Genomic DNA, 25,149 nt, shown 5'->3' on the forward strand with positions numbered 1-25,149 from the left:
GTAGCTTTGCTTCTCACAGCAAGGGAACCGCCAGAAGGCCCTTGGAGCTGGACCTCAGTGTCCGGGCTGAAGGTTGGGGGTGGAGACACTCCTTCAGGTATACTGGGCCAAGGCTGTTTAGGGCTTTAAAGGTCAGCACCAACACTTTGAATTGTGTTCGGAAGCGTACTGGTAAAAACTTAAAGGACCATTGGACACAAGAGTCCATACCCAGCAGACATTAATCAGGCCAGGAAGGAAGCCACAAGGGGCAGTGCATGCATGAATGACAGAGTGATTTGGCACCCCTGCATTACATTGGACCAGGGTGAAAAAAAGGTAAAGGACCCCTGGATGGTTAAGTCCAGTCAAAGGCAATTATGGGGTTGCAGTGGTCATCTCGCTTCAGCGGCATTTGTCCACAGACAGCTTTCCGGGTCATGTGGACAGCATGACTAAACCACTTCTGGTGCAACGGGACACCGTGATGGAAACCAGAGCGCACGGAAACACGTTTTACCTTCCCGCCGCAGCGGTACCTGTTTATCTACTTGCACTGGCGTGCTTTCAAACTGCTAGGTTGGCAGGAGCTGGGACAGAGCAACGGGAGCTCACCCTGTCGTGGGGAATCGAACCGCCAACCTTCTGATCGGTAGCCCCTATCTGGACAGGGATAGCCTAACTACTGTTGACTGTGCTCTGGTAACCTCAAGGTCAGATTACTGCAAAGGGCTGCCTCTGAAGACAGTTCGGAAACTTCGACTATTGCTGAATTCAGTTGCCAGGTTGCTCCCCGGAGCAAGACGGTTTGAGCATATTACACTTATCCTGGTCCGACTGCATTGGCTCCCAATTAGTTTCCGGGCCCGATTCAAAGTGCTTGTTTTGACCTATAAAGCCTTAAATGGCTAAGGACCGCAATACCTCAAGGGTCGCCTCTTTCCATATGAACCTACCTGGACCCTGAGGTCATCTTCTGAGGCACTCCTTTGTGTGCCCCCTCCTTGAGAGATTTGGAGGGTGGCAACATGAGAACAGGGCCTTCTCTGCAGTGGGTCCCCATCTGTGGAATGCTCTCCCCAGGGAAGTTCTCCTGGAGCCTTCATTATACGTACACCTTTAGGCGCCAGGCAAAATTGTTCCTTTTTAACCAGGCCTTTGGTTGATTTGATTGACATCCTATGCCCTTTTAGAATGTGTTTCTTTCTTTTTGGGAAGCGATGTTATTGGGTTGTTATTTTGATTATTTGTATTGTGGTTTTATATTTTTCTTTTGTTCCGTGAACTGCCCTGAGACCTCCAGGTATAGGGCGGTATATAAATTCAATAAATAAATAAACAAACAAAGTGGCTCATTGGCTTAGACCACAGTGCTCCCCGCTCCCCATATGTTAGAAAACATTAACCTCTTCGCAGGGGTGCCAAGCTGAATAAAAGACTGGCAGGGGGCAGGTAAGCCCCCACCACACCCCACAGAATCGATCACAGGACACACCTCTTTGAATGGCAATGCTCATCAACTTTGGGGGCGACCCAGCCATGGAATTGGGCATGGGGGACAGCTGCCCCCCTAAATAAAGTAAATAAAAAATAAATAAAGTAAAGTAAATAAATAAATAAAAAAGCACTTAACTAACTGACCAGTTGCATCACAGATAGCTCAGTTCTGACCCCCCCCCCCAACCATAAGCCTGACCCCCCCTAAAATAAATCCTGGCTATGCTCATGGACCCAACCCCTTCAAATCAGTGCCAGATAACCGAATAGTTAGAGTAGGCACCGGCCTTTTAGGGACAATGGAGTCAAATAATACTGATTTGATCTTGAAAGAAAATTACAACCAAATATTAGAAGATAATTTGTGAGGGGGGCCCCGAGATTTTGACAGCCTAGGGGCCTCCATGGGGTTTTATCCGGCACTGCCCCAAATATTTTATGGGGAGCGGGAAGGGACTTTGGCTGCTAAGAGTTGGCTCCTATGCCCTTTTGGATGCATCAGAAGAGGAAGGCTCAGGAGTCCTGCTGGAATGGGGGGGTGGTCTGTGAAGGATGGGGACCAGTGAGGGGGATCCTGCAGCCCCTGACACTATGTGCTCTTTTCTCTTACTTGGAAACAGAGAAGTCCCTGGGACTTCTTTCTGGGTAAACATGAAGTCCTGAATTGGACCGTGAAGGCTGCTCTCCTTACCAGTAAATGCACTTCAGACCATGTTTTGAAGGTGATCCATTAGTCTGTTGCCCAAATACTGTGTGTCCTTATGCTGTAGGACTGCTGTTTTAAATGAGGAATAAATCTTAACCTTACATTTCCATGGGGTTGATGGGAATGGATGAAAATTTCTTAAATACCAAAAAAGGGTTCTTGGTGTAGCTTTCTGTCTAAAGGAATAAGGGCACATGATACAAAAAAGGCAAAAAAAACCTTGCAGCCATTCTTTTTTCTCTGTACAAGTCTGTGGTCATTCCTTTTTTGGTTGTTCCTCCTTGTAGTTCCCTATAGCAGAATCCGAGCAAAAAAACACACTAAATGCTTGGAAGGATTTCATAATTGCTTCATTTGGTTTCAGTCTCAACAATAACATATTCATATTGAAAGAAGCATGAATATTTTTTATTTTAATAACAGCATGATAAAGTTGGGGGGGGGGTGGAAGGGGAGCTGGACATGGGGGAGGGACCCAAGCCTGTCTTTTGTAACACTCTTGTGCAGACCTTAATTTGGTTAATATTGTTGAATGCAAAACAGAATTCAGGTTTCGCTACTGGGGCAGAAGTTTGCTAGAAGTGAAACATCACACGCATCATTTTTAGAAGGTGCATTTGGGTTAGCCACACTCCATTATGAAATTTTCAACTTCTGCTGCATGCAGTCAGTGTGATAAACAGGGAAATATTTTCAGGGCTGACATTTTTATTTTTATTTTTGCTCCTTTGTGCTTCTTGTGTGAAGAAATAAACAATCTAATTCAGCCATGCACTTATTTCTGTATGTTTTTATTTATTGGACATAATAGTCACTTTAAAAAAAAAACAAAATGTAAACCCAAAGTGACCTACAATTATTTAGTCTAATGCAACTAAAATATGGGACTGTTTTGGTCCAGTAGGTTCAAATCAGTGCTGCAAAATTGTTAACTGGGAGCGGGCAATTTCAACATATCGCACCAGTGTTTAAACAGCTAAACAAGCTCCCAGTCTTTCTGGGCCCAATTCATTGTCTTGGTTTTAACAGTTAAAGAGCTTAACAGGCTGGGACCAGGATACCTGAAAGATCTCCTACTCCCATTTATACTTATCCAAACCTAAAGATCCCCTTCAGAGGACCCATGAAGTGAAACAGCTGGTACCAGTGAGAACGTGCTCCCTCAGGAGGGCCACAGTATTTTCTGCAAGGTCATCTGGGTGTTAGGTTTGGTCTGCCAGTCCTTTTTCACAAACTATGTTTAGTGTTCTGAAATATTGGGTTTTTCTCTCTCTTTGCTGGCAGCTTTTATTCTGGAAGCTGGGGTGTTTAAGATAGTGTTTTTAATACTATCATGTAAACCACCCATAGAACAATGTTACTGGGCTGCTTTTTTATAAATACAATAATAAAATATCTAAGTAAACCTTAAGACTTAATGGTTTCAATGTGCTCTATACAGGGTTACCCTTGCACGCAGTACAGAAGCTACAACTGGTGCAAAATGCAGCAGCTGGCGGGGACAGACTATGGCCAGCACACAGCTGCGGTGCTTAAAAGCTTGCACTAGCTGCTCATGGATTACTGGTAGCCTGATTCACAGTTCTCGTATTAATTTACAAGGCCCTCCACAATATGAGTCCAGGAGATCTTAAGGACTGCCTGATATTTTATATCCTAGCCTAGCCCAATTACCAAGATCTATGCAGGAATTCAGAGGCACAGCTCATAACTACTAAATGTGCATTCAGTATGCTGTGTCCAAGCCTGTGGAACTCCCTCCCAGCTGAAATTAGACAGGCACACTCCTTCTAGCTTCAGGTGCATGACTAAGTCTATTTTCTTCCAGCAGACCAGGTTTTATGATAAAGTTTTAATGTTTTATTATCCTGCGTTTGTCCTGCATTTGTTTTCTGTAGATTGTTTTTATGTACAGTGCCAAGAAATGCAAACAAGTGGTATAAAAATGTCAAACAAACAAATAAAAGATAGAATGTAGCTAGACGTCCCAGATGGGGTTGTATATCCTAGTTTGCATCAAGAGAGACATCTAGCAATTAAGTGTTGCCTGAACAGTACAGTGCATATGTGCATTATCCTGTTTATGATTTCCAATCCGAAAAGATAGAAATCAGCGTGCAGAAATCTGTTTCTGCGTGTAGATCTTTCTTGTTGAATGATGGTGAATATGTTTAAACAGTATTATAATGAATGATATCTTAAATGAGGGGAAAATACCAGATTCCTGGACCGAAGCCTATGCTATTACCAAAACAGGGAGGTAATTTAGAACTAGTAGCAAACTATAGACCGATATTGCTATGAAATAGTGATTATAAATTTTTGCTACAATACTAGCAAATAGATTGAAGAAATCCTAAAAGAAATAATAATAATATTAATATAATAATAATATAATATAATAATTTATTATTTTTACCCCGCCCATCTGGCTGGGTTTCCGCAGCCACTCTGCGCGGCTTCCAACAGAAATACTAGAATACACTAATTTCTTAAAGATTAAAAGCTTCCCTAAACAGGGCTGCCTTCAGATGTCCTCTAAAAGTCTGGTAAGTTGTTTTTCTCTTTGACATCTGATGGGAGATTGTTCCACAGGGCGGGTGCCACTAGCGAGAAGTCCCTCTGCCTGGTTCCCTGTAACTTGGCTTCTCGCAGTGAGGGAACCACCAGAAGGCCCTCGGCACTGGAGGTGGAGACACTCCTTCAGGTATACTGGACCGAGGCCGTTTAGGGCTTTAAAGGTCAGCACCAACACTTTGAATTGTGCTCGGAAACGTACTGGGAGCCAATGTAGGTCTTTCAAGACCGGTGTTATGTGGTCTCGGGTGGTATTATCCACCCAAATCAATCAGGCTTCCTACCAGGGAGACAGATTCAGAACAATACCAGGAATATTGTTGACATATTGGAATATCTAGAATTTAAAAATGATAAACAGGTAGCATTAAAGCTAATTGATGCAGAGAAAGCGTTCGACAACATCTCCTGGTGCTTTATGAAAAAACAAATTAATGAAACTAGGAGAAACAGAAGGCAAGCATGATAATAAATGGGAAGAAACAGAAGGCAAGCCTGATAATAAATGGGAATATTACCAAAAATATTGAAATAGCAAAAGGCACAAATCAAGGATGTCCCCTTTCACCCCTTTTATTTATACACTATTGGTATTGGAAACATTATTACAAACTGTTAGAAAAAATGAAGAAATAAAGGGAGTCAAGATAGGAGTAAAATCATATAAAATCGGAGTTTTAATGTATGATGCTGTACTGTTTTTAATATTCAGTTGGAAGCCGCCCAGAGTGGCTAGGGAAACCCAGCCAGATGGGCAGGGTATAAATAATTTTATTTTTATTATTATTATTATTATTATTTGCGGATGACCTGATAGTATCAACTGAAAACCCCCAACAAAGTATTCCAGCAGCTATAGAAACAATTAACAAATTTGGAAGATTGGCAGGATTTAAAATATATATTTTTAAAAAACTAACCTATCAGTTAAAAACATGAGATCTGAGGAGATAAAGGATTTACAAAAAAATTACGGGTTTGGAGATTAAAAACAAAGTAAAATACTTGGGAATTTGGATATCGACAAAATGTATTGATTTGTATCAGGACAATTACACAGAAACTTGGAATGAGATTTAAAAAACATGGAAATTTGGAACAAACTTCACCTCTCCCTGTGGGGCAGGATTTCAGTAGTTAAAATGAACATTTTACAAAAAAAGATTTTCCTGTTCCAAACCATTCCAATATTGATTCAACTGGCAATGACATTCAGAGCACACTGGTGTCCAATGAACATTATAAAAATGGTGTCTGTTGGAAATGTATTAAGATGCAAGGAAACTTGATGAAGTTGTTCTGCTACTGCTGTCTTGGTGGCCCAGTTTTGGTACAAAATTAAACATAGTGTTATAGGTTGTAGGGTCAGTCTGGATGATACCCATGGGGCCTTTCCAGTCCTATGATCCTGTGTATGTAAGGTTTAGAAGCTAGTAGAAGAGGCCACTGAACTGGGCAGACAAGGTTGCCCTGCTGCCATAGAGACAAAGGGGAGTAACCCTACTCATGTAGTTGCAAGCCACATTACCTTGTAAACTAGAAGAACTATCTCCAGAGTAGTGTTTGTGTTACTTGGGGCTTCCCTGAGCACCTAATGGAGAAGCAAGATATGTTGGAGTGTTAATTCTTTGATCCCCTCCATCCTATGTTCAAGTTGTGTACAGTATATGTGAAATAAAACCATATAGCCTAAAGACACCACAGGCTCAGTTGACCTTCATTCCTAGGAAATGAAACAGTGAGTAAACATTGGAACCCCTGGAGTCTCTTGCTGCTCAGAGATTGGGGTTGCATGGAATAGTATTAATAGTTCTGCTAAACTTTTGCCAGATTTTCCTATAATTGCCCCACATCCTATTGCATTCCTAGTGTATGGATCCTGTCAAAACACTGTAAAGAATAAGTTCAATGAACTGTGCTAGCAGCTGAAGAGATTATATGGCAGCAGAGGAAATCTGAGAATTAAAGCCACTTCACTGAGTGGAGGACATTTTGTTTAGGTATTTACAATTCCCTGGGCAGCTTACAGTAAAAAAGTAAAAAAGAATTTAAATACAACAGATCTTGAAGTGAGTGCCAATGAGTGCCACAAGGATGTGGAAGTGGGATCGTGTATGCTTGACCATACATTCATTGCACAGGATTAAAAAGAGCACCTGTGCATGTAAAACATGCCTGTGCTGTGCACACAGGTTTCCTTACTGCACGAAAAGAGCATGGGGCTGTTTCAAACCTTATACTGAACATGTGAAGGCCGAGCACACACAATCTTACTTTGAGCCTCATGCATTCATCCAAGTTCTGAACAAGGCCAAAGTTTGGTTTTGCAATGCTCAGAGTAGTATGTTACTTAGGGGTTAGTAAGGTTGGTCTTCACCAAGAGTGCCGGCCAGGAGGAAGGCGCAAAAATTGTGCCTCTCTTGGAACTTCATCTGAGGAATCTGGGTGCCAGTGTGGGCTGTCTCAGCAGCTGCAGAGTCCCCTTACCTGTCCCTGTGAGGGCTTCTCCCCACCCTCTGATGCCCCTGCTTTCCCCTAGAGCAGCCTTTCAGCTGATGTTGTGACTGAGAAACATCAGGCAAGGCTCTTAATTTACGATAGCCAAGTGGCTTTTTCCTGGTTTCTTTCCTGGCTTGACCAATTTCCAGCATGTGCGCCACTGCAAGTTTACCCCAGAGAGCAAGGGCCATTGACTTAAGCAGGGCTTACTTATGAGTAAAGGATGCACTGGGGCGCAACCTCCAAGTTATTGCCTTTTCTGCTGGCTCCTTGACCGAAGTAACGAAAAGTCAAGCGAGGTGATGTCAGAAGTTCCTGCGTCTGACTTGCCAGATTTAGGCTGTGGTCCTATTTTCCTACTTTTATAGGAGTAAGCCCCACTGAACTTGGTTGGATTTACTTTTGAGTAGAATGCTGTTAAATGCCCAGTTCAAAAGTCATTTGTGATGATTGAATTACACATAGCTGCCAAGTTATCCCTTTTTTTAAGGGAAATTCCATTATGCTGAATAGGCTTCCTCGCGAGAAAAGGGAAAACTTGGCAGCTATGGAATTACATCATGTTTTTTTCTGGAGATGGGTGGGCGGGCGCTGATACATCTCCTTGCCAAGGGTGCAAGGGAGCCTAGGTACACCTCTGCCGATGCTGCATATCAGGGTGGATAAAAATCAATGATATACTATAAAATCAGTTATATATAAAATCAGATTTTTTTATTTAAATCAGATTTTTTTTATTTAAATTGGATTTTTAAAATAAAATGCTTTTGGAGGAAAAACCTTTCTAAAGATAGTTTTCTATTTAAGTTACATTATAGTCCAAAGGCTATTCATCAGGTAATAAGGATTTTTTAAAAGTTTTTTAATGTGTGGTAAAACTCAGCCTAAGTTTGTTTAACCACAACAGTTAACTCTGGGTTTGCCACTCCACCTGCCTTGTCCTGCTCTGCAGTTTTCACAAGGAAGTTGCTGCAAGAAAAACTCCGAGGGGGCTTTCTGGGTCAAGATATAAAAGTTATGGCGGGTGCTAGGCACTAATGTCACTAACTTTGCGGCTACTTTGGGATGTGAAGGTATTGTATACTGTTAATTGGAACTGTTGGTAAGCTTTGTAGGAATATTTGTAGGAATATAGGGAGCTGCCTTATACTGAGTCAAACCATCAGTCCACCTGGCTCAGTATTTTCAGAGTAGACTGGCAGAAGCTCTTCAGGGTTTCAGGCAGGGGGCATTCTAAATCCCACCTGGAGAGCTGGGACATTCTACGTGAAGTGTTCGCTTCAATTTTTGATATATTTTAAATTAGCAGTTAATTGTCAAATTCTTAGTGTTTATGTTGTAGATCTAATTTTTATTATGAGTTATGGTGATTGTATTAGACTTGTGCGAAGCACTTTGAGCAAAAAATGTGTATGGTCATGGGGACACATTTTCAGAGAAGCACAGGAAGCGTTTCTCAAAAACTGACAGAGTATGATTCTTGTAAGACCAGAGTATAATTAGCATAGGCAGACTAAAGCCAATAAAGGCTTGAATATAACTTTTTGTTTGCATTGAGCATAGTCAGCTTCACGTGTTGTATCAAGTTGTTGCTGTTGTTACTGTTACTGTTATATTTATTAGTCTCTTCCCCTCAGAAAAATGAATCTTAGAGTGACTTACAAAAATGAGTGCACTGCAGTTTTAAGAATATAGACAAAGCAGAACCGGTGTAGAGGAGGGCAAGAATGAGTGGTATGTAAAACAAATCCTAGGAGGAAAGAGTGAAGAAGTTGGGCATGTTTAGCCCAGACTAAGACTAAGCAGGTGAAGCATGAGCAAGATAGAACTTTTTCAAATAGTTTTGGGTCTCAGTGACACAGAAGAAGACAAAGGGCATGACTAAATCGAATGGGCTTAAGTTACGAGAGGGTTAGAGTTGTGCCTGAATGTTGGGAGAGGCGTATTCACAGAAGTAATAGTTCAGTACAGTAATGGAATCAATTAGCTGGAGGGATGATGGGCTCTCCCTTGCTAGAGGTCTTAAAGCAGAGACTAGACGTCCATCTTTTGGAGATGTCTAAGCTCTGGATTCTCTACGCTGAGCAGATGATTGGAATATGTGACCAGAAGGCCTTCTCCAACTCTTCTACAGCACAGCCTCCCCAAATTTGATGTCCTCCAGTTGTTTTGGACCACCGCCCTCACCACTGGTCATTCTGCCTGTGATTAATGGGAGGTAAAGTGAAAAAAGGGAAGACAAAAACAGGTTTCAGTTCTTCCTGTTTTAAAGGCATCTTTTCTCACAATCTGTACTTTGTTCTGATATGTATGGTACTGAATTTGCCTAATTCCTGCCTATGAACTTCAGCTCAAACATTTGGTAAAAAGTTCAGTGGCTTCTAGATCTATCATTAACTTTTATGTAAATTTATCGACCTGTAATCTGGACAGGGTGAGAAGTGTCTTTGCATAGCTACCTCTAAGAGGATAATTTTCTGAGTGTTGCTAGTGAGCATATGTCCTTCCTTTGTAGTGACCTTTTCCAGCCCAACATCACTGAACTAATGTTACACATCCATGGTGCAACCTGAATTGGAATACAATGTACAGTTCTGGCCACCTCACTCAGAAAGGACATTGTAGAGCTGGGAAAGGTTCAGAGAAGGGGAGCCAACCAAAAAGATCACAGGGACAGAGCAATTCCGTTATGAAGACAGGTTACAATTGGGGCTTTTTGTTTAGAGAAACAGCAAGTAAGAGCAAACACACAATAGATGTGTGTAGAATTAAGCATGGTATGGAGAAATTGGATAGAAAAGTTTTTACCTTTTGAAAAATTAATTTCAAGACATTCAGTAAGGCTGAATGTTGGAATGTTCGGAATAGGCAGTAGTAAGTAGTTAAACCATGGAATTCACTCCCAATAGAGGTTGTGATGGTCATCCACTTGGATGGATTTTAAAAGATTAGACAAATTCAATGGATACGAGCCAGTCCCTTTGTTATACCTCCACTGCTGGAGACAGTATGCTTCTGAATTCCAGTGGCTGGGAATAGCAGCTGGGGAAGAATACTGTTCTCAGCTCCTGCTGTTGGACATTTTTGCTGGCCAATGTGAGAACAGGGTTGCATGCAAACCATACATTTGAACCACGTAACTTCTTCCAAGACTCCCAGGATCTGACGTTACCTCCTTTCAGAGCAACTATTACTAGCACTACAATTTGCAGGATTCTTGTGCAGGAGCAGAGTCCTGGGTTTACAGTAAATGTGCTTTCAATGACACACACACACACACACACACACACACACACACACACACACACACACAAAGTTTACCTGGTGCCTTCATTATAAACCTTTAGGCACCAGGAAAAAACGTTCTTTTTTAACCAGGCTTTTGGTTGATTTGATTGACACCCTGTGCTCTTTTTAAATGTGGTTATTTGGGGGGGTATTGGGTTGTTGATCTTATTTTGATTATATATTTTGTGGTTTTATATTTTGACTTTGTTCTGAGACCTCTGCATATACGGCGGTATATAAATGCAATAAATAATAATATAATAATAATAATGGTGTTTATGCAGCCCAGGATGCTGGACTTGATGGGCTATTGGCCTGATCCAGCATGCTCTTCTTATGTTCTCATTTATTGCTTTGCTTCTTTATAAACATAAGAATAAAGTGAATGCTATCAAACTGACTTTTTGGGTACATTAGTGCTGTGGGTCACTGCAAATTTTGGATGTACTGTACAATTAGTGGCAGGTGACATGCATACATATAGTGAAAAAAGGCTTTCCTTGCTATTCCTCTTTCATTGTAGCTCTGCATCTGTCCCCTTAGCTTCTGTGCCCCCAAAGAACTGTAGGATGCCAGGCAAGAGGGTGATCCCTCTATCTTCTTTGCTAGACCAAGCAAGCATAATGACTCTTCAGCCATGCATTTCTGTACTGAGGCTGGGGTATAAGCAGCAATACAGCGTAAACTGATGTGCATAGTGGATGATAGAATCAAGTTCTGGGGTGTGGTACCCCTGCCTGAAGTTTTTCAGTCACAGTGCACTGGCTCATGTGATTTGAGCCTTTGTTTATATATAGTGGGGCTCAGGCATTTTCCCGTCCTAGCATATTTAAAGGTTCTCAGACTAACATGTTGCCAATCTTGCCCAAGTTTTGTATTTTTTACAAGTTGTAAAACAATGGGATATTTTTCGGCTATTTAATTGTGTTGTGCAAGTCCCCATTTCCCCATTGCTTCTCTTGTGGAGATGAGAGAACCTAAATTAGGAAGATAATTTGACTTTTCCTAATTAACAACACTTGTTGTTAAAAATCAACTTGAGTGTTATTCAGTTCATGTTTTGTGTGAAAGATTAGCTTGATTCCTACCTAAGCTGTCTTAGAAAACTGCATTCTTCCTCTTGTCTACAAGTTAAAATCCATCTGGAAAAGTGCTATGTTGGCATACTAAATATTTTCCCCTTATTTATACAGAACATAAACATTCAGGGCATTGGATTGACAGCTATTTTTAGGGCATCTTATTGCCATTTAACTTTTTTTATTACACAGCTGAGCTTTTCATTTTTTGCATATTATTACTGTAGTAGCTCTGATTCTAGTGCTTTTTTTATTTACATGTACTACTTCCTAGAGATACCAGCTTTACGTTTTCACACACCTGCAGATGTATAATAACTATTCAGCTTTCTTCCCTTGCGTCATGCTAAATCATGGGTTGGGGTTGCGGGGTTTTCTTCTTTTGTACAGTTTGGTTAAGTGTGTGGCTGGTAAACTGAAATGTGGCTTGGAAATGAGAGAAGTCTTAGTTTTTGATCAGCATGTAGAAAGCAGAGTCTCCACACACATAAGTTGATAAGTCTGATAATGCCTCCCAGCAGATCCTTCTGTTGTCTCTAGACCTAAGTAGTATGGAAAATGTGACACACACACACCAATGCCATCATTTTGTACATCTTGGGATTCAAAGAGATACCATTGGAGTGCTCAGGGGCTCTAACATTCCTGGAGAAACATTTAACTTTTTCTATTGAATTAAAAAGAAGATTGCCATTTGGCCAGGGGTACTGTATTTCAAGGGCTTTCTGGGATGGTACCCTCTTTCCATACACCCAATACTGGGCATATGGGATGAGGCAGGGAAAGACAAATTTACCTTCCTTTTTTTTTGCCTAATTAAGCCAGAGGAAAGCCAAAAGTTTAGCTGCCACTGCCATGCCTGCACTCCAGAATGAAGCCTCAAATGCTGCTTGTTGGGAACAGTTTCCTTTCCAGGAACCTTCTACAGGAAAAGAAATTGCTCCCATTTCTTTTTCTGCATAATATACCGTACATGGAAAGGAAACAGCATCATATCTTCAGAGGTATTTGAGATTTCAGCTCACAGAGCAGCAGCAAGGTAGCAGTGGCAACTCACCTGCCAGGTAAGGAGAAAGAAAGAAAGAAAGAAAGAAAGAAAGAAAGAAAGAGAAAGAAATTACTTACCAGCCACTTCATCTTTAAAGTCCTAAATGGCCTTGACACACAATGACACAGTATACCTGAAGGAGTGTCTCCACCCCTGTTGTTCAGCCCAGACACTGAGATCCAGCTCCAAGGGACTTCTGGTGGTTCCCTCACTGCAAGAAGTGAAGCCAGAGGGAACCAGCCAGAGGGCCATCTCAGTAGTGGTGCCCTCCCTGAGGAACGCCCTCCCTGCAGATGTCAAGGAGATGCAGAACTATACAACTTTTAGAAGACATCTGAAGGCAGTCTTGTATCGGGAATTTTAAAATGTTTGACGCTTTATTATCAGACCCTTTCTTGATCTGTCAGTCATTGAAACAGTTCTGATTTTGGGAACAGGGAGGGTCCGTTGTACCTTTCATTCTCAGTTTCACTAGAGACTGGAAGCTAGGCACTTGTTTTATACGTCTCATTCTCCGTTACTTCCCTTATAATTTTTTTTAAAAGTTAGTGTTTATATATCTTGTTTTTTGCTGAGGGAAAGGTGCTTCAGTGATCAATAGTTCTGCGCTTGTCTCTCTTATCTTCCACTCATTTTCTTGCACACTGATTAAAAATGTCTTTTGGTTAAAGTAGGCAACTTTTGAATGTCCACTAGCCACAGAAGGAAACAGAAAGGCAGGTTAGACCTTTGGCTAGAGAGATACAAATACTTAAATACTGAGAAGCAGAGCATTTGTGGCTTCCTGTGTGACATGAAAATAATTTTCAAAAGCTTAATCGAAGTGCATTGCAGTCTAGAAAAAAAAAACCTAGAGTAGTGGGTAGAGAAGAATGCAAGCAACAAAGCTTATTAGATGGGTTTTTTTGGTCTAACCATAGACCAGGACTGCAGTATGATAAGCAAACATGGACTTTCCTGTAATTCAGCAGCAGTTAGAAAGATTAAAAAGGCAGTTGCACTTGTGGTAGCATGCCTAGCAAACCTAGCATGTATGTTTGAGCTGTAAGTATATAGTGGTAATGTATAGGCAAAAAGTCTCAGTTGTGTTGAAATGGGCGGAGCAATGCGTAAGCGTGTGAGCCAGCAAATCCCTGATTCAAATCTCCTCTACTATGAACATGGCCATAGGAGAGCCACAAGCTCTCATCTCAGCCATACATCTGCAATATGGTAATATGTTTTGTTCATTGGAATACTTCTCCATATGCCACCCATAGAATCCAAGCATCACTTCCACCTGTGTTGAATTAGCCAAGTTAACTTGTGTGTTTTCAGGATTAAGTCTCACCTACAACCAAAGGTATCTTAAGAGAAGAAAACAATAAAATTAATCTGAAGGTTGTATTCCCCCCCCCATTGTCTCCCACCTATTAAAAGGGAAATGATTCTGGTCTAGTTGAGTTCATGGCAGTATGGGCAAACAGATTTGTAAGAGAATAGTCAGAACCATGGCTCTTCATCTGCATGGACACAATTCACGGAATGAAGGGTAAAAGAATCACCAAAATATGGACTCCCTGTAGTTCAGCATTGCATCCTTTTGGCTACATATGGGGCTCTCATTGTGTTGTGTGCATCCCAAGTGTGGCCCTCAAGGTGATATACTTTAATTTGAGGTCACATTTCTTCTTTCCTTACAGGTACAAAAGAATCACTATAAGGAACTAAGAAGTGAAAGGAAAAAATGGCAAGTGCTAATCCTGTTATTCACCTCAGCTTTTTCTTTGGCAACATCACACGTGAAGAAGCTGAAGACTACCTGATACAAGGCGGGCTGAGCAATGGACTGTATCTCCTGCGACAGAGCCGCAACTATCTGGGTGGCTTTGCTTTGTCCATGGTTCACGGGGGTAAAGTTTATCATTACACCATTGAGAGGGAAATGAGTGGCTCTTACGCCATTACAGGGGGAAAGTCCCACAGGAGTCCTGTAGAACTCATTAACTACCACTCGGATGAAGTCGACGGTCTTGTTTGCCTCCTCAAGAAACCGTGTCATCGACCACCAGGAGTGGAACCAAAAACAAGCCAGTTTGAGGACTTGAAGGAAAATCTAATTAGGGATTATGTGAAACGGACGTGGAACTTGCATGTAAGTTTAGTTCTCCTGTGTTTTTCTGTTTTGCATTTGACACCTGGTGAGTATGGAGACGTGTGAAGGAGAATAAGAAAAGAAGTGAAACCTCACACTTTTGCAATGGCACCCAAGCACTAAATTCCCCAGCTAAAGAAAAACACCATTCTTGACAGCACTATTCAGGGGCGGGGGGTGGAGACTACTTTAAGTTCTCCAGTTTCAAAATCCATGTAGCGATCAAATTTACTGTCACAAAAGCACAGGGTAGATTTTAGGGTGCTGTGTTTTCTTGCATGGGTCAGTCTTTTATGAAATCTGTTGGATTACTTGACATTTTATTTTTGCCTTCTAAAATGTGCCTATTCTGTGGCCTATTCTACTACTAATTGTACAGTTTTTAATGAACAGATATAGTCCAGGGGTCAGCAAACTTTTTCAGCAGGGGGCCGGTCCACTGTCCCTCAGACCTTATGGGGGGCTGGACTATATTTTGGAAGGGGAAAATAAATTAATTCCTATGCCCCACAAATAACCCAGAGATGCATTTTAAATAAAAGCACACATTCTACTCATGTAAAGCATGCTGATTCCCGGACCGTCTGCAGGCCGGATTTAAAAGGTGATTGGGCCGCATCCGGCCCCCGGGCCTTAGTTTGCCTACCAATGAGATACACAGAAAAAAACTGCTTTGCTTAATATAGCTTAAAATGTTGTTGGGCTAAACACACACACACACACACACACACAGGCAAAATACTCTGGATATGCCCAGCACTTAGCTCAACTTCTGGAACGGCTTATATTGTATTCTTACAACTTTCCCCCATTTCCCCCTACTGTGCAGGGCCATGCCCTTGAGCAAGCAATTATTAGTCAGAAACCACAGTTAGAGAAATTGATTGCTACGACAGCACATTTGAAAATGCCTTGGTTCCATGGGATAATAACTCGGGAGGAATCAGAACAGCGTGTTCTTCTGGGCACAAAGACCAATGGGAAATTTTTGTAAGTAAACATGTTTTTCTTGCAATTTCTAGAGGCTTAATGCCGACAACCTGAACAGCAGTAGGAAGACTAAGTAGTAGAGTCATTATTTCTAACAATACCAAAGTTTGCCAAGTATGTTTATCTTTACTCATCTATATTTCCATCTGGCCTTGCCTTCCTGGAAGCAGCATTGTGGCTTATATGCCGAGACATCGTAAGTTATTTATGGAATATTGAATTGACTCACCTTTTCCCTTGTTATGGATATGGGATAGCGTTTTTCAAAACAGCATTGTTAAGTTAATAGTGGATTATACTTTAACTGTTATTAACCAACTTTATTACCATTTTTCTATGAGAGGCAATGGTGATGTGTTGTTCTTCAGTATACTGGAAACATTAATTGTTTCAAGCACTTTCCACTGTTTTATTATCTCACATACTGTCAGTTGTTGAGTATATTCAAACCCAATGATCTTGGTGCAAGATTGTTGATTTGACTGTGTGCAAACCCAAATTTTATAAAGACAGGAATAACTTACCTAAGTATACTAAAAAAAGCAGAATTTACTGCTCTGGAAAATACTGTTTGGTCACTACCACACGGTTGCTCATGACAGCCATTAAAGGCCCTCAATTTCTTTGTGGTGAGGTTACCCAGTCCATGGTGGAATAAATTAAGTGAATCCCCCTTCCATATTTCATTCACATTTTGTATTTTGGGGTTTCTCTCCTTTTTTATCTGACTGTGTCCTGTAATAACATTTGTAATGCATGTTTGCTTTTGTTACTCTTAAAAGCTACCTAACCTATTTATAGATAGGCCAAGAAGTGCATAGTGTTCTAGTAATTCAGGAACTGGAAAATCCGACTCGCCCATGTAGCTTGGACTAGGCAAAATCACATTAGTTGTTAGTTCTGCCTCTCTCCCCACTACCCCACTACATGATAAGCCAGTAGATTTGCTCTTCCTACCACATAACATCTGTCCTTCACTTTGGGATCAGTTGTTTTTAAAATGAAGGACTACTGTAGTAGACAAAAATGGAAATCCTGAATTTTACAGGTGTGATGTTTTCTGTAAAAAATAAAATCAAGCCACACTTTGGGGGACCTTTGTGTAACTTGCAGGGAAGTGAGAACTTGTAGATGTTAGTGACCTGTTAATAATAATAATAATAATAATAATAATAATAATAATATATTTATACCCCGTCTCTCTGGGCGGCTCCCAACCAAATATTAAAGACACAATAAAACATCAAACATTAAAAACTTCCCAATGAATATTAAGGAGCTAGGAAGGTATTGTTTTATGACAGAGTAATATTCTGAAGTAATTATTATTTTATAATAATTGTGGTTATTATGAGAATTGAGGAACCCAATAATCCTTGCTAAATGGACTGGGTAACTGCACCAGTCAATTCACACGGCTGTTTTTCTGGATGCTGCTCAGTCTGTCAAATCTTAGTTGGGAAAACAGCTGTCCTTTGGCTGCTAGTTTGGGGTCTGGGGTGGGTGGGTAATACGCCACTATTGTCTCCAGCAGCTATTAGAAAAGTTGAGGGTGACAAAAGTAATTCTGAAGACCATAGAAAACATGGGGAGAGCTTTACACAGCTAATAACAGTGGAGAAGAATTTGCCTCGTATTTGTTAACGTAAGAATGACTCTCTGCAGTTTGAAAATTGTTCCTTTATTTATTTATTTATTTATTTATTTTCTTTGCAGGATCAGGGAAAAAGAGAATCAGGGATCCTATGCTCTCTGTCTGCTCAATGAAGGAAAGGTGCTACATTATCGTATTGAGAGGGACAAGAGGGGGAAACTCTCAATCCCAGAGGGAAAGGCATTTGATACACTCTGCCAGGTTTGTCAAGTGTCACTCCCTGAGCTGTCTGTTGTGTCTGCATATTGACAGCACAGACAACAGGAGTTTTGCTTTGCTGTGGGTCTATAGTCTAAATGAGTTTTGCAAAATTACATATTTTCCTGTTTTCCATTGTGGACAAAACTAGGGGAGGGTAATGCTTACCTTGGTTAATATGAGCTGTTTAGATCTTCCTTAGAAAAAAATTTAGGTTAATTTGGGCTACGGTTGTTGTTGAGCAAATTGCAGGAAATCCCAAATCTAATTTATTCATGAAAATAGCAGAGTTATAGAAAGACAGTGAAATTCCATTTTTGTTATGCCCTCTCTGAAACACTATGTGCCATACGGGAATATAAATTTAGGATTGCATTATGAGACCTCTGTTGTTGCCTTTATTTCCCCCCCACACACACACTGTTTTGAGTCAATACAAATAACAAAAGGCTCTCAAATTGGCAGAAATGTGCTCTTTTTGAATGCAGTTTTGTTAGCAAGTATGAATTCAAGATTTTCGGGATGTTACATTTACTTGGTATTAGTTCAGTGTACATTGGGCTTGGATCCATGACTCTTGACTCAGTGTGTAGGGTCTGCCATTATTTTCAGGTGAGTTTTCTACAAAGGAGTAGCAACAGCAAATGCATGAGTGATTTGTACATTCAGTTTTCATAATTCTAGTGTATCATGGGAAAGGCAAAATGGTGCCTGTTTCCCTACGGCAGTGATGGCCAAACTTGGCCCTCCAGCTGTTTTGGGACTACAGTTCACATCATCCCTGACCACTGGTCCTGTTAGCTAGGCATGATGGGAGTTGTAGTCCCAAAACAGCTGGAGGGCCAAGTTTGGCTATCACTGCCCTACAGAAATGTGTGAACTTTGGCTCCTTTTTTGAGCATACACATCTTTCTGCTGGGGAGGTGTTCAAGTTCTTCCTTACATGTTAATATACAAGCACCAAAAGAGGATGTACAAGTTAGTTGAACATTTTCCATTACCACTTCTTTTTAACTGAGGAAACCACCCTCGGTCTTGGCTCCCAATTATTATCCCAATTATTATTAATAATAATAGTATTCATTAATGAAATGTTCAGTATTGCACTTTGCAAATAATAGTGGCCCTACCAACTGTGGTCAGAAGCGGGGGAAATAGTCAAGTCTTTTGATCTGTAAACCTGGTTCTTTAATTCTAATGTGGTTGGAGAGGATGGATAAAGTGTCATGAAATAGTTAGAGAAATGAGCTCTGCACATGTCCAGAGGAACATTCATAAGTTATAGGGCTGAGGGTATTTGAAGACATGGTTGAGACCTAATGAGTCCTAGCACATATGAGATACTGTATAGTACTCTATTATTGTGCTGTCTGTATGAAAGAGAGGGAGAGGGAGAGGGATGATAAGGACTGAATTTTGAATCCAAAGTGCATACCACTTGCTTTTGCATCACTGTAAGCAAGACGTAACATGTTTCTTGAGTGGAGATACTCAGTACCTCACATGTAGGATATATCTGTGTTTGCAGAGCAGGGCCAGGCTTCAGTCTCACCCTTCTCATCGGATCTTATTCCTGCAACAACCATTCCAGTGTGCAAGGCACTACTCATATAGGGCGTACATGAAGTTGGGATACCCAGTTGCACAGGGGCCCCAAATATGGAGAGCCTTGCAAGTGAATAGTGGTCATGCATTTGAATTTTTCAGCAGGCAATGCACACAACATAGATTTGTTGCAGGAAAAAGACCTGGGGGCTTGGCTAAAATTGCTGCCACACACCATCATCAAAACAGGTATGCAGGTAACGTGTGAACAGGGCTACTGTGGACATTGTCATATTTGAAGTATGGCATGGAAACCTTAGCTAATGAGTGCTAATTGGTGAGCCAATTGTGTCCTTCCTGCAAAATGTACTCTTTTCCAGGGGGCACAGCCAGGTCTCCATTCACATAGATTCTTCTGTGGCTCATGGTAAAATCTCCTGACCACCCCTACGCTACAGTATTTTGGTCACCATAAAATTGACCTAAGGGGAGCAGTGCCTACAATAACTTAAGGGCTAATGGCTAATGAGAAAGTGGAGCTGCCTGGGGATAAAATTACTGGCTTCAGAAGGGGGGAAACAAAATGAAATATTTGAACCTGAGGACCAGAGAACCCATAGAGGGCAGCAGGGTAGGTGGCTGGATTTTACATATTAACTAGAAATGATTAGCTAAATGTCTGGCCCTAAGCCACTGTAGCAGTTCAGTAGCTTGTTATTTCTCCTTCCTTCAAGTCTAATCTTTCTTCTTTGTTTTCTTCCCCTGATAGCTAGTGGAACATTATTCCTACAAAGCAGATGGACTTCTAAGAATCATCACAGATCCAGTTCCAAATCCTAACTTGAAAAATGGTGAGTGACTGGGTTTATTTTTAAAATGTAGAATTTGAGTCCCCATGGCGGTGTACATGAAAATGATTCTAACACCATAAAATTATAAGAGCTTAAAATACATAACGGAGTCCAATAAATTTTCTAAAAACGCTTGGTAAATCAAAAAAAGGTTTCAGCAGGTTGATAGGATATTGGAATTGTAGGTACCTGTATGATTCCAATAGGAACAGTGTCCCAAATTACTGGCACTGCTACACAAAAAGTCTTAGTAAATGCGGAAGCTGAAAGAATATAAGAACTGTGGGTCTGTCAGGAGGACTTCTCCAGATGATTGCAATGATTGATCCATGTACTCATTCATTTAGCCTTTATTGGCATAATGATTGATCTGTGTATAAGGGACAAGGAGGTCAGCCCATTGGTCAGTCTAGCTCCGTGTTGTCCGCAGTGGCTCTCCAGAGATTTGCAGCCAAAGGCTGTCCAATCTTACATTACCTGTAGCAGTGCAAATGGTGTAAAGCAGCAGCGCCCTGTTTTAAGCAAGTGGGTCAGGGCTTTCCCAGAACCTCTTCTAAATTCCCTTTTAGTGCTACGCCTTGCATCAGGGACACCATTTCAAGTCTTGGGGCTTAATAACAGCAGAGCATAGAATGGATAGTTGCTGGCATCCATCTGTCTCCATGAATGAAGTTAGATTGCTATATTTGTAGCACGGAAGGGACCTCCTGGGGGCACATGCCTGGGCAGTGTGTCTGGAGGTCTTGGGCTTCCCAGACGACAAGACCGCCCTCTCAGCCTCACTGATATAGTCCAAAGGAAAGCAGAGCAAAACGTTTGACACCAGCTGGGCTGCAGAAGGCATACGAGGTGCCGTCCAATTGCCTTAGGGACTCCACTCTGAATTCATGTAGGGTTTACTCCTTAGCCTTTTCTTTGAGTAAGACTATATTTATCAGGTTGCTGCAACCTCAGAGTCACTTGGGGCTCATCCAGAATTCCTTTTGCGTCATGCTGGTACTGGTCTGTGCTTTAAAGCTCCACGTCCCAGCACTTTCCCCAGGGAAGACCCGTATTTTGCCAACTTCTCTGGGGAAGGGCCGTAGCCCAATGGTAGAGCATACAGAAGGTTCCTTCTTCAGTCCCTGGCATTTCCAGGTCGGGCTGGGAGAGACCCTTCCCTGAGCTGGGTGCAGCTTTGCTCTGAGTCTGTGTTCATTTTTTGTTAGTTCAGTAACTTCATTTCTTATGCCACAGCTACACTGATGTTTGCATGTTTATTCCCTTAAGGGTGTTCTTCTCCTGCCTTCCCCCCTAAAAATGTTGATAAAAGCAGCAATACTAATTAGTGTACCTCATTATCTTAGGCGTATTCACCTCACCGGATCATAGGCCTAATTTCAGCAAGGTAAGAAAATTGTATCGATGAAAACCATTTATGGTGGTTTTTAATAATAAAATAGAGTTTAAGGATGGTTAATTATCACTTTTTGAGTTTCTTAATATATGAACACCTGCTATAATTTTCAGATATATTTGTGTGTTTTACATGCAATAGCATTAGACATTATGTGGATTTTTATTTTATTTATTTTGGAGTGAAAATATCATGTATGCCAGTCTGCAGTGGGTGGACTCCAGTTGGTGTTGTTCCACAGTGGAAAGCATGGGAATTACTCCAAACTTCCAGAGCAGGTTAGGGAAGGGCATTGGGCTGCTGCAAGGAGAGGAAGAATCACCAAGATAAATCTTCTTTCCTGTGCTGTTGGATGAGCCATATCGTGCATCCATGGAGTGGCACCAATTGGCTCCTACTCTTGTTTCACTTTGTACAGTGTATGATGTGTTCTCTGCCACAACAGTCCAAATTTGGATATGAGACAATACAATTATAAAATCACAATACCTAATTTAAATTAAGATGTTCTGCGTGTTATTTGCTTGCTCTGCAATCATTGTTCTTCCAAAAATTCAGTTACACAAGGGATTTGAATGTGTTGACAAGGACTAGAGTAGATAGCGAGAGAAAGCAAGATAGGAGAACTGGGTGGAGAAAAAATAACGGGAACATTTGTTAAATGGTATAGAAGCAAGGACATTACAGAGGGCCATAAAAGCCATTTGGAGAGTGACAGGAACCAGAACAGCGAGAAATGAAAACTCATGGTCTCAAGCACTGAGCCCTTTTGAAAATTTCTGCTTTGTCTTGCATGATAAAGCTTTTCTCATCAACGTTCGTCTCAGTGCTGAAGGAAGCAAGGCATTGACTTCAAATTGAATGGAGATGCATTTTAAAAGTTTGTTCACTTACTCAAATTGCCACACCCCTTCTCTCTCCTTTAGACCCAATTCATGGGTGGCTGCTTGAAACACAGCTGTGCTTCTAGCATCTTTTACAGTACAAACCCTCACTTGTTGCAGTTTAGCACAATATGGTGAAAACTCCTGGATGCATGCAGGATTTGTACATTGTACAAACAGGTTGCAATGTGGAGCAGTCTCTGTTGAGTTGGGTTTGAAGCAACCACTGACATGCCATGGATGAACTTGGCTGAAGAGATTGAAGGTGTTTTTCATTTTTTAAAAAAATAAATATTTGTTTTACAGTCTGGTGGTGCATATTATAAAGGATGTGTACAGAGCAAAAGTGAAGGTCCTTGTATGTGAATCCTGGCTAAAACGCAAAAGTTTGCAACCAAGTCCTATTCTCCGTAGAAAGTTTGGAAACCACGATTGTAGATGACTTATTGTAGATGTTTGTGTGAAATATTTCTTACTTTTTCTGATACACTTATTTATCCTTTTGATATCCTTTATGGTTTTTTAGACTTGGTCAACAGGTGGAATTTTCACCAGAATCAAGTCATACACTTTCCCAAAGCCGGGAAGCAAAAAGGTGCATAAGCATGGTGTTTTGTAAATTTGCAAATGTGTGGAAGGACTTACCCTCATGAAGCTCACTTACAGCTCTTTTCAATGGTTTGGCTCCATGCCTTGCTGCTAACGCTCTGCGCACATTTGGCATCTTTCTTCAGCTTCTACTGCTGACCTAATATGATTAACCCATGGCTCAAATTTAGATAAGTAAAAGAAATGATTGCATTTTATTTGTTGCCAACATGCTGTGCAATAATATTTATAACTGTAATAATAATGAGATCAGTTTGGTAGAATGGAGTTGAAAATAAGCTAGTATCACATGTGCGTGTGCATCATTGAAAACTGCCTTTATGTTTCAGTGAAACAATATTTATAGTTTCGTTTTAAATCTTAGTTTTTGTGTGAGTTATACCGGTACTTTCTCTGAAACACGGGGAAATGTGGAAAACAACTGACCCTGCTTCTTTAGAGAAGATATTCCACCCCTCTGTTCTTCTACCTCCACCCCAGGTTTGGAGGCTAGTGTATTGTACCAGCTAACTGCACATGAAAGCCAGCATGGAGCATATGCACTCTTCTGCCCCCACCCCACCCAATTAGACATGATGATTGCTGGAAAAAGCAAAAGCCAATCACAGTGTGGCTGCAAGCTGAAATTAATCCTTATTTCTCCTGCAAAAAGGTTTATCTGAGGACCAGTGGATGAATGCTGCCCATTTGTATGTTACCTTACAGGTGCTAATAAAAACACTTCCTAATTTGTGGAGCAGATTGGCACATGCTTCTTTCCCTTAACGTTGGGAGTTCTCTGTGTGAATTTTCACATGTCTGTCTCCTTCATGCTAGTCCTAATGAATTCTGATATGAACAAACCTCGTATTTAAAAGTAAATCTCCAAACATTTAAACTGGATTAGCCCTACTTAGTTGGCGAAAAGACCAGTGGCTTAGGACAGAATTTTAAAATATTGAGCGGGCAGGGAGCACAGGTATTCCACACTTTCTGTCTCGGTGTTTCTCTGCTTTGTTTAAAGTCAAGAGTTTGCATCTTCCCTAGCAAGTGCAAGTACCAAAGTATGAAACATATGTGTCAGTTGGGAACCTCATATCTATGTTTTGCTCACTACTTATCCCCTTTAAATATATTGCTCCAGTGACTCAGAAACAATTTCCCACTTCCATAAATTAACAGAATACACAAGAAATAATATACCCATGCACTATTTATAGTTATTCCAGAAGATGTGCACTTGTACTATAGTGTTTAGAGACTTACTTCTGAGTAAAAATGTTTAGGATACAATTGCTTGCTTTGCGGAGAGAATAGAGTTGATTTGTCTGATGACTTGACTTCCCTTTTAATCAGTCTTATCTTAAACACTACATTTTTTCTTCTTTAATAGTGCATCTTTAATAGTGTTACTGATTGGTAGAGATGCAGGAGTCTAAACAAGAGTAAGTCTGATAGACAACACCAAAATTCTTTTCAGGACACAAGTCCTGGACTCATTCCGCTGCAATCCCATCAAAATTTACAGAGCAAATATTTAAAAGATCAGCTCAACAACAGCAGAAAGACCAAGGATTATATGTTGCTTTTAAACATAGACGTGCTGGGTCCCAAATGCATTTTTCCCTATATACCAGCCTTTGGCAACCTGGTAACTTCTAGATGTTTTGGACTACAGTTCTCCTCAGCCCCAGGCAGGACAGCCACGCTGGCTGGGCTGATGACAGTTGTGGTCCAAAACGCCTGGGGGGCACCAGGTTGGCAAAGTGTACTGTGCACAATCTCCCCACAGGTATTACTGGCTCAAGATTGCATTGATTTTTAACTGGAGAAAACTAGGCAAACACAAGTACAGGTGACACCAGAACTCTGGGAATTTTGCCTGTTTCACCTGAGTGCCTGCCGACTGTCAGCACTAGTTGCATACAGAATAAAATGTAAGGTGCGTTTCAGTTTTTTAGTATTGTCCTTTTGCTGACTTATGCCGAAAAGGGCCAGAGACATAGATGAGTGATTTCTCAGCACAATAGTGAACGTCCAGAGAGTGTGGAAATGGTATGTAGGGTGAACCTATGTCTGCCACTTTCATTTCAAATGTTGGCAAATGTGTCAACCTGGGCTCACTCTCAAGCTTACCGATTCAGAGTTTGCGGGAGACCTGTTTATATGATGCATATGCCATCAGAGGGAATCCATGAAAAGCATAGTACTGATTGGAAGAATAAGACTGAGCAGC

General features: G+C 41.0%; 1 protein-coding gene across 2 annotated transcripts in view; it reads left to right on the top strand.

Annotated features, from left to right (window-relative positions):
- The window catches only part of SYK (spleen associated tyrosine kinase), a 37,549-nt gene that overhangs the window by 1,370 nt on the left and 11,030 nt on the right, over window positions 1-25,149 (top strand). The window contains exons 2-7 of one of the 2 annotated variants that reach the window (XM_035099928.2): window positions 14,356-14,807; window positions 15,637-15,797; window positions 17,514-17,652; window positions 19,964-20,045; window positions 21,392-21,432; window positions 22,852-22,920. In XM_035099928.2, coding sequence (XP_034955819.2) covers window positions 14,400-14,807; window positions 15,637-15,797; window positions 17,514-17,652; window positions 19,964-20,045; window positions 21,392-21,432; window positions 22,852-22,920 — 900 coding nt within the window. In that variant the 5' untranslated portion in view covers window positions 14,356-14,399. The remainder of the gene's footprint in view (window positions 1-14,355; window positions 14,808-15,636; window positions 15,798-17,513; window positions 17,653-19,963; window positions 20,046-21,391; window positions 21,433-22,851; window positions 22,921-25,149) is intronic. The other variant, XM_035099929.2, reaches the window with a different exon arrangement.

The sequence above is a fragment of the Zootoca vivipara genome, chromosome 11 (genome assembly GCF_963506605.1).
Source record: "Zootoca vivipara chromosome 11, rZooViv1.1, whole genome shotgun sequence".
In the NCBI taxonomy this organism is placed as follows: Eukaryota; Metazoa; Chordata; class Lepidosauria; order Squamata; family Lacertidae; genus Zootoca; species Zootoca vivipara.